Below are 10348 nucleotides of genomic sequence, written 5' to 3'. Positions count from 1 at the left end.
AGGATGTGGAATAGGGTAGACAATCTCGCCATAAGTCTGTCGATATACTTCTGTAGTGTAGCAATCCATAGCGTATGCGCTTGAATCATCTTGGTTTAGATGAAGAGAAACTTTTATAACATGGCCACACGGATAACCAGATGTTTGCCATTTCATACAACTACACGTCTTTGCATTTAGATAAACAAGGCCATTTAAGTTATTATCTAGTACTTCAAACAAAGTGTTTGAACATGGTTCAACTCTCCAAGACGTTGACTTTACAACACGTTTCGTTATCTTTTTTTCTGTCCATGGTGTAACACGATGTTCCAATGTTCCTGTAAATTTAAATAAATAATACTTAGTAAAATATATGATAAGTTACGAATTTAAAGAAATAATACATGCATGGTTTCTTTTCTTGTAGTACCACTGTTGAATAGAGGCTCGAAAAAACTCCATTAACATAGTAATGGGTAATTTTCGGGAATGACGACTTAGAGCGTTGATTGATTCTGCACTATTAGACGTCATGAAACCATATCTTGCTCCAAGTTGATGTACTCTTGACCATTTTTCAAACCCGACATATTCTAGTGTTTGAGCACACTGAGACAAAATACGTCTTAAACAGTTTATATGCTTATTAAAATCCACTTCCCGATAAGCTTTTACAGCCTTCCAGTATGTCCATTTGTGATTTTTTATACCAGCAGACCTTGATTTTAGATTTCTATACAAATAAACACCACAAAGTCCATGAAAAGCATCTGGGAAACACCTTCTAACAGCGTTGTCAATTGAGTTTCCCCTATCGGATATGATTGTCAGATTGCTAATAGGACCTATGCAATCCCTAAGATGCCCCATAAACCATGTCCATGAATCATAGGTTTCGGTTTTGCCAACCCCGTAAGCTATTGGCAGTATCCCATTGTTAGCATCCATGGTTACTGCTAATAAGTTTACTCCAAGGTATCGACCTTTTAAATGTGCTCCGTCAACTATAATAACTGGGCGCATGAAATTAATAAACGAACGAATCTACAAAATCATATACACAAGAAATATAATCATTTAAATGTGAAATGCATGTAACTAACAAAAATGAGTCAACAAAATTATATTGATTTACTAACCGCAGCACCAATGGCGATAAACAGCAACTCAAAGCGTCCATCTCTATCTGTTTTGATATGAGTTACCGACCCAGGATTTTTCAGCTTTAAATTGTGACAATAAGCCGGCAGTTGGGCAAACGATGCTTCTGGCGACCCCCTCAACAATTCCAAGGCATAACATTTGGCTCTCCAAGCTTGAGAATATGAGATACTAATCTTGAACCGAGCATTCATGTCAGTCATAATTTCATGTCCCCGATATACCCTACCATTCAAAAACATTAACTCAGCCAGAAAACCACCCAACATCTTTTTGTTTGCCTGTCTATGGTGAGGAAAAACTTGGGTTCTTGAACATGTATGTTTATCAATAAAAGTCCTATCTTGAAACGTTGCACAATCTTTTATCCTCTTTGCAATCATACGCCACATACAGTTTTTGTCAATCATACACCATGTTTCGAAACGATCTTTGCTTGATTTGTTAACTTTTAGTTGATAGCCATCTTCCACGTATTTCGTATACAAAGCTATCTTCAAGCCTTCCTTTGTATCAAAAAAATCATTTTTCTTGATACGAATAATTTTTGTGTAACAATCAACTACTATCTTTACCAACTCTTCTTCCGGTATCTGAAGTAATTCTGGCATATTCCAGTTATACTCCCGTGGCATTTTCTTCGGGGACTTTTCTTTGTGGATTTCTTCTTCTTCTTTTTCTTCTTCAGTGTTATATGAATTACAGAATGGATGTTCAACATGTTCATTTACAGTCGTAACTTCCTCCTCATTATCATCAACAACATCTTCCTCGGCAACGGCTGTTTTATCATCAAAATTCGGGTATTGACCAATATCAAAATCATTACACGCAGGGTCTGTTTCTTCTTCTGAAAAATCATCAAAATCCGAGTATTGACCAAGATCAATGTCCGGGTATTGACCAAGATCAAATTTCGAATACTGACTAGTACTCACAATTTTTTCTATTGGCTCATCATCGTCTAACTGGTCAATATGAAAACCAGAATTTTGTGCTGAAAGTTGATTGGGATTTGGATTAGGGAAAGGTTGTGGGTTTTGAGATTGTGTTTGGTATTGGAAATGTGGTGAAACAATATTTGCTTGGTGATGAAATTGTGGTGGAACCATTAAATTTTGAGCACCATAAACTGGGGTTGAAAAACTTAGTTGATTACTACCCGCTACTGACCCAACTTCACTACTTCTAGGTTTAACAACATACAATGTAACATCATCACTTGAAACACTAATGTAAGCAATGAATCGTTCAACATCTTCATTGTCGGTTAACAAATAAACTTTACCATTTCTCTGATAATATAGCCTAAATCCATTTAGGGGCTCTAAATTCAATTAATTTGCAACACGTAACATTAGAGTTTCATAAGTTAACCTTTTTAATGACAGTTTTAGTTGAAGATTCATGGGTAAAGGCATATATTGTAAAACACCATGAACATTCTCCCATGACCCTCCAAAACACAAATCTATCCAAACATGATCAACATTAGATGATTTCATTATTGTAAATTAATTTACTAAACAAATGAGCTGCAAAACTAAAACCTGTTGCCGGATGGGGAATGATGTCGTTGGATATAGGAATGGATGTCGCCAGAGAGAGTGATAGATGGAGATGGAATGAGTTGCGATTTAGGGATTTAGGTTATGAGTTGTTGCTGCTGCGTAATTATATACCCAAAACATTTGTGTTGCGAAATTAAAACCTGTTGCGAATTCAGAAATCGAGTTGCGAATTTGAAATTCAATATTGCGATAGTCAGAATCTCGTTGCGATTTACGTATTCGCATTGCGAATTAGGAAAATCGCAACGCGAATTTGGGAAATCGCAATGCGATAGTCAGAATCGCGTTGCGAATCTGGAAACTGATTTGCGATACCGGAGATCGCGTTGCGAATTATCGATCGCATTGCGATTTAGTTGGTCATTTTGGCAAATCCAAAAAAAGTTGGTTAAAATCGTATATTATAAGGCATTTTTGGTCACTGAAGTTATTTTTTCTTTATATAAAGTTAAGGTTTTCTATATTTCAATTAAGGAAACGAAACTATAGATGCCAATATAGCATGGTTATATTTTGCAATTATAATGTCGATATATCTACCTTGTCAACAAGAAAATTCCCAAAAAGAAAGAAAAATATCGATACTCTAATTTAATTTTAGCAATTTGAAGCATGTGACAATGAGAATGCTTTGAAATTTCTTCCTATGTCGACATTATTTCGACATATTTATATTCGTCTTCTGTCTTCTCACATGGAAATCTCTCATTTTAAGTCAACGAGGAAATCCGGTACAGATTTTTTTAACAAATAATAATAATATTGAAATATTTTTTTTATCAAAAAGAGAATAATTCATAAATTTTAATATTTTTAATAATTTATCAAATGCCAAAATCCATGGATTATATGTTGGAATAATACGTCATTAATTATTTTTCATGATTACAAATTGGGATAACTACAATAATGATCATTTATGTTTATATTTTGTCCACTTTTGGTTATTGATTTTAAAAAACATAAGAAATTGCCACTTTCGTTTTTATTTAATTAAGATATGGTTACTTTCGTTTTTATTTAATTAAGATGTGGTTATCATGAGTTAACTGTTGCCAATAATTGACAGAATATGTGATGTGATAGTTGGTATAATCACATATTTAGTCCCTGTTATTTACATATTCTCTCAATTTAATCACACTTTTAAATAAATTTTAACATAAAATATATATTTTTAAATGAAAATAAAATAAAATTGTTTTTAAATTAAATCAATAAAAAATATTTAATAAGTTAATATATAAAAATATTATGAATTTAAGTATTTATACATTAAGATACAAAATTTATACACCATGTTGTATAGTTTAGACCAAGCAATAGTCTTAGTTTAATGGTTGGATATATGTTTAGTTTCATAAGTGACCAAGGTTTGAATTTTTTTTGTCCCAATTTGTTTTCCTTTGTTTTCTTTTAACTAGAGGGTAACACATTTTATTCTTTGATTGGTGGAAAAAATATATTAAATTAAAATAAAGTTACTCCTCCAACCGAATGGAGACGTGTGACATAACATGTTATATCATTTGATTGGAATATCAAATTGATTTTGATTTATTAAAAGTATGATTAACTTGAGAGAATATATAAATAGAAGGGATCAAGTGTGATTATATTAAAATATTTAATTATTGTTAACGACATTTAACTCGGGGTGACCACATCTTAATTAAATAAAAATGAAAGTGATTATATCTTACATTTTTTAAAATCAGTGATCAAAAGTGGACAAAATACAAATATAAATGATCATCCGTGTAATTAACCCTTACGGATTTTAGTACCGAACCGGATCCGGCCGCATGAAAGCCCAGATCATAGGCCTCGATGATTTCAGATCTGCTAAGACTTTACGCTTTATGTATATATATTTGATTCTACATTGTCTCTTCAAACATCAAACTCGTCTTCCTCGTTTGCAGCCATGATCCACTTAAAATCCTTCACATTTCTTTGCTGCTTTCTAACCCTAATTCCCTCCCTTGTACGAGGGGACTGCACATGCGAACCCGAAGATGAAGATCGGGACAAGTCTCAAGCCCTCAAATTGAAGATGGCTGCTATAGCCTCCATCCTCGTCGCCGGAGCCATCGGTGTTTGCTTCCCTATGCTTGGGAAAACCGTCAAGGCTTTACGTCCGGAGAAAAACATCTTCTTTATCATCAAATCCTTCGCCGCCGGAGTCATTTTGTCCACCGGCTTCATCCATGTTCTTCCTGACGCTACAGAGAACTTAACGTCTCCTTGCCTCAATGAGAATCCTTGGGGGAAGTTTCCGTTCGCCGGACTCGTGGCGATGGCTGCTTCCATCGGTACATTGATGATCGATGTGTTTGCTACGTCTCATTACACCAAGTCTCACCTCCATAAAACCCAACAGAGCGACGGTGGTGATGAAGAGAAAACAGGGGAAAACGAAAATCATTTGCCGGTTCATACTCATGCCACTCATGGCCATGCTCATGGTTCCGTTTCTATGCTTCAGCCTTCGGATTCAGCTCAGCTCCTTCGGCACCGAGTAGTATCTCAGGTATTTGTTTTCTTTTTTTTTCATGAACAGGGATTTAAATAACGATTAGCTATTAGAATAGTGGCCTTTATATAGCGATAATGATTCTGTCTGAAATCATTGTTACATGAAATCGCTATAAAATCACTCAACGAAACCAAAATCTGATAGATGTACCTGATGTTACAGGTTTTGGAATTGGGAATAGTGGTGCACTCGGTGATCATAGGGATATCTTTGGGTGCTTCTGAAAGTCCAAAGACGATAAGGCCATTGGTGGCTGCACTCACCTTTCATCAGTTCTTTGAAGGCATGGGACTTGGTGGATGCATTTCCCAGGTAACAATAATACGTATGTTTATGTTTAGCCCCTTGGTTTTCTGCTTGTTTACATTGGAGTCATACTTTTCATTGTATGATGAAATATTATGTAGGCGGAATTCAAGTGTCGAGCAGTGACGATCATGGCACTGTTTTTCTCGCTGACAACGCCGGTGGGAATAGCAATAGGAATAGGAATAACAAACGTATATGACGAGAGCAGCTCGACCGCGCTTATCGTGGAAGGGTTGTTGAACGCAGCATCAGCCGGGATCCTAATATACATGGCGCTGGTGGATCTTCTGGCTGCTGATTTCATGAACCCAAAGTTGCAGAACAATGGATTACTACAAGTTGGAGCAAGTGTTTCTCTTCTTCTAGGGGCTACTCTGATGTCTCTCTTGGCTATTTGGGCTTAAAATACTGTCCCCTCCTATATTTACTTTACACACTCAAATGGATTTTATTAAATTTTTTTCTTCTGCTCTACTTGTGTATTCTCACAAGAGGGATTGGTGTCGGTTTCTCCTTGCAAAAACACAGTATGTTAATTAGAAAGCTTTGAGCTATGCCTTTTACAATCACAAGCCTTTTTTTTTTGTGTACCTGCAATTTTAAAAGTTTTGCAATTAAAACCATATTATTTGTTTTTGTTCCAATATGCCCTTTGATAATACGAAGAATTAGAATCCATTTATTGACTTTAATTGTGAAATAAATAATTTTTACATATATTACTTTATAATATTTTAAGCTATTAAAGAAGTTAATAATTGAAGAATTAAGTGTTTGAAATTTTAAACTTTTAATTATATATATATATGTCGATACAAATTAAGCTTTAAATGTAACTATTTTGGATAAGTCTGTACTTCTAAAAAGAATATCTCTATTTTTTATATAAAAAAGGAGATAATTTGTTTTAAATTAATTTTTTTAAAATAAATATTCTAAATATTATTTAAAAACAACTGTTAATTAGATTATTTTAAAACGGTATAGATGTAATTGACTTTCTCTGGTCAGCAAAAACAGGTCACTGTCAAACAATAGTTTAATCATCAAAAACCTTTTGTCTTACATGAATCTTTCTTTGGATATTTTATTGATTTGAAACAGGAATAGGTGAAGCTGTCCCTAGTCCTCAATAGCATTGATGAGCTTTCTGACTTCGCCTTCATTTCCAAGGGACTATGAACAGTCTGTCTATGCAGCAGATTTTTATTGAAAGGGTAAATTACAAATTTGACAAATGAACATTTACATGATTCCTATTTTATTCAGTTTACTTTCAAAATTTTCAATTTGCTCATTAAATTTTATAGATTGAGTTTTTTGTTACTCTGCCGTTAAACTTCTCACGATATTATGAAGTGGCTTAGAAAAATGGTCTTTTAATTGGTGTAAGACGAGGTGAGTTGGGGTTAGATGTATGGAAGGCCAAGGAGGCTGGAAAACAGCGTCGAGTTTAAGTTCGAACAGAGATAGTGACGGTGAAAGGGAAAATCTACTAGGTTTTGATCGGAAAGAGGAGAGGACTTAAACAGTGGTGGTGGTAAGACAAACGGACGGTCGAGGTGGCCGAAAATCGACTAAAATTGATGGGAAGTTTTGGTTTCTCGACAACCCTTCAAAAGTTTCTCTACAACCCTTCAACAGTTTCTCTACAACATACGACGGGGAGCCTTAAAGATCGGCCACTAGGGTTTTGGTCACATTGGCCTGACGCTCACATAGGTATTGGTAGTGACGATCACCCTCAAACGACGAATGAGATCAATGACGGGTCATCGAACAATTTCTTATGATTTTACAATAAACGATAGGCTTTCATAAATGGTGAAGGGTAGGGCTTTGATCGGAAGGCGATGTCGGTGCTGTTAAAGGTGGCAATGCGAGCCATCGTTGTTCGAAGATAGGTTTGACAATGAGGGCAGCTGTGGATAATCGTTGACGATGAGAAGTTTAACGACAGAGTGAGCAAATTGAAAATTTTGAAAGTACGACGAGTAAAATAAAAATCATATAAGAATTTAGTTATCAAATTAGTAATTTACCCTTTATTATTTTGTGACCTGTCACGACATCTATGGTATTTAACGATTAAAAAACTATTTTTCCAAGCAACGTCATAATGGTATGAGAAGTTTAACGGAAAAGTGACCAAAAAACTCAATCTATAAAATTTAGTAAAAAATTAAATTTTTTAAAAGTACCTAGAGTAAAATAAAATTTATATGAAAGTTATTAAATTTGTAATTTTCCCTTATTGAAAATGACTTCTCAAGTTTTAGTGAAACGTATGCAAACCGTTTCTAAATAAACGTGCCGGTCACAAAGAAAAAAATAAGGGTCTAATTGTTCGGCGAAAATTAACTACGGAATTAATTTTTCTTGAATCGTATTTATTTCATGTAATTTATTTTTTTTAAATATTTTTTTGTGTTTATTTCATGTAATTCATTTTAAATATTTTTTAGTGTTTGATTAGAGGAAAATTGGTTGATTAACGTAAAATATTTTTCTGGTTAACGTAAAATATTTTTCTGGTCAACAAAATTTCTTTTGTGTTTTCTGGTTTCCGAACTTTTCACTTAAATAAAAACTCAAAATAATTTTATTTTATAAACTTAATATTAATAAATATTTTAATATCATTTTAATCAAAATATTAACAACAACAACAAAACCATATTCCCATATGCAATGAGGTAAGGAGGAGGTGGGGTAGTAGGCTGCCTCCAACGCCAGATTGAGAGCAGCTTCCGTGGAAGACCTCTGACAGTAAGAAAATTAAAAATAAAGATAAGATACAATGCATGCATAAATAAATCAATAAATACATAGTTGAATAGTCTCCATATGCTGTCTTCATATCTGCGTCTGTAATGGTTAGTAAATCCCTGCAAATAAATCCCTGCGTAAAAATCTCTGCTTATAGACAGAAACGTAAGTCCCGGTTAAATATAAAAAGAGGAAAAATGAAGATAAGGATACATAGGAGTCAGCGATAGCAAGCTACGAGAAGGAATAAAGTCAAATGGTTTAAAATCTAAACTAAGGCAACAATACTCCGTTATCCTAGTTCTAAGCCTTCATAAAATCTAATAACAGAAACGTATAAAAAGTAGAAGTCATGGAGATTACTACGAAGGCGTTAAAAGGAGACAGAGATGCTACACCCTATGGTTGTGACCCACACTACTCAACTACCCTGGTCTTAAGTCTCCATACTTTTCTATCAGAGGTCATGTCCTCGGTAAGGGCTAATTCCTTCAGATCAGATCTCAAGCAGTCTACCCACTTCCTCCTTGGTCGTCCTCTCTTTATGGCACCGTCGAGTGTAATCGACTCTACCCTCCTGACCGTATCTGACGTTTGTCGCCTAAGGACATGCCCAAACCACCGTAGTCTTCCCCTCTCTCAATTTTTCGGATACAGGAACCACCCCCAAGGACATCCTAATTGCAGAGTTTGGTGTCATGTCCCACAGAGTTTTACCACATGTCCATCGAAGCATTCTCATTTCTGCGGCCTCCATCATCCTTACATGATCCTTCTTGATTGCCCAACATTCTGATCCATACAGCAGCGCTGGTCTTATTGCCATTCTATAAAAATTTCCCTTAAGTTTTAGAGGCACCTTCTTGTCACACAAAACTCCAGTTGCAGCCCTCCACTTTAGCCATCCCGCCTTTATACGGTGTGTAACGTCATCATCTATACCCCCATCTTTATGTATCATAGACCCCAGGTACTTGAAACAATCCCTTGTGGGGAGAACGTGTCCTTCTATGCATACTTCTAGATCTTCATCGTTTTGGTTCCCACTGAAGTTTGAACATAAATACTCTATTTTTTCAATATTGATCCTTAGACCTTTTTCTTCCAAAGCAATCTTCCAGGAAGTCAGTCTACTATTCAGTTCAGTTTTTGTTTCAGCAACTAGGACAATGTCGTCAGCGAAAAGCATACACCATGGAACACCGTCTGGTGTCACACAAAAGATGTCGTCCATAATCAAGGCGAAGATGTAAGGGCTAAGAGCAGACCCCTGGTGGAGTCCGATTTCCACCGAAAAAAGCCTCGGTGTCGCCAACTGTAGTCTTGACGTATGTAGTAGATCTACAGTACATATCACGAATCGCCCGGATATAAGCTGTTGGGATCTGTCTCGTTTCCAAGGTCTTCCATATCGTATTGCGGGGAACGCTATCATACGCCTTCTCAAGGTCAATGAACGCCATGTGAAGATCTCTATTTTTTTCCCCTATATTTCTCCATAAGCCGTCGAAGTAGATGAATCGCCTCCGTAGTAGACCTGTCTGGCATAAAGCCAAATTGGTTTTCCGAAATCCTAGTAATCTGTCTCATCCTAGCCTCTATCACCCTTTCCCATAGCTTCATGGTATAACTGAGTAGTTTAATACCTCTATAGTTACCACAACGTTGGGGATCTCCTTTATTCTTATAGATTGGTATCACCGTAGACTCTCTCCACTCCTCTGGCATCTTGGCAGTCTCTAAAATAATATTAAAGATATTGGTCAACCACTTAACTCCATCTTCTCCTAGGGCCAGCCACACAGTGATAGGAATTTGATCTGGACCGACAGCTTTGTCCCTCCCCATCTTTCTAAGAGCCATTTTGACTTCCTCAATCTCAATCCTACTTGTAGGGAAGTCATTGGCCGTAGTATGATGGTCGGCTGATCCATCAATGGTATTTTCTCTACAGGGAGAGGCACCGTCATTAAATAATCCGAGGAAGTAATTACCCCAACCCCTCTTAATATCATGA

The 10348-nt window shown here is 35.8% G+C and overlaps 1 protein-coding gene across 1 annotated transcript; it reads left to right on the top strand.

Annotated features, from left to right (window-relative positions):
- The first annotated feature begins 4625 nt into the window (after positions 1–4625).
- Positions 4626–6117, top strand: LOC120166160 (zinc transporter 5-like). Its single transcript, XM_039175521.1, has 3 exons — positions 4626–5247; positions 5416–5565; positions 5661–6117. Exons 1-3 carry the CDS (start codon positions 4642–4644, stop codon positions 5964–5966), a joined length of 1062 nt encoding a protein of 353 aa, XP_039031452.1. The 5' UTR covers positions 4626–4641; the 3' UTR covers positions 5967–6117.
- Positions 6118–10348: the final 4231 nt, after the last annotated feature.

Source organism: Hibiscus syriacus, unplaced genomic scaffold (assembly GCF_006381635.1).
Source record: "Hibiscus syriacus cultivar Baekdansim isolate YM2019G1 unplaced genomic scaffold, ASM638163v2 tig00111621_pilon, whole genome shotgun sequence".
Taxonomy (NCBI): Eukaryota; Viridiplantae; Streptophyta; class Magnoliopsida; order Malvales; family Malvaceae; genus Hibiscus; species Hibiscus syriacus.
Note: the sequence above shows the minus strand (reverse complement) of the source record. Positions and strands in the feature narration are given on the sequence as shown.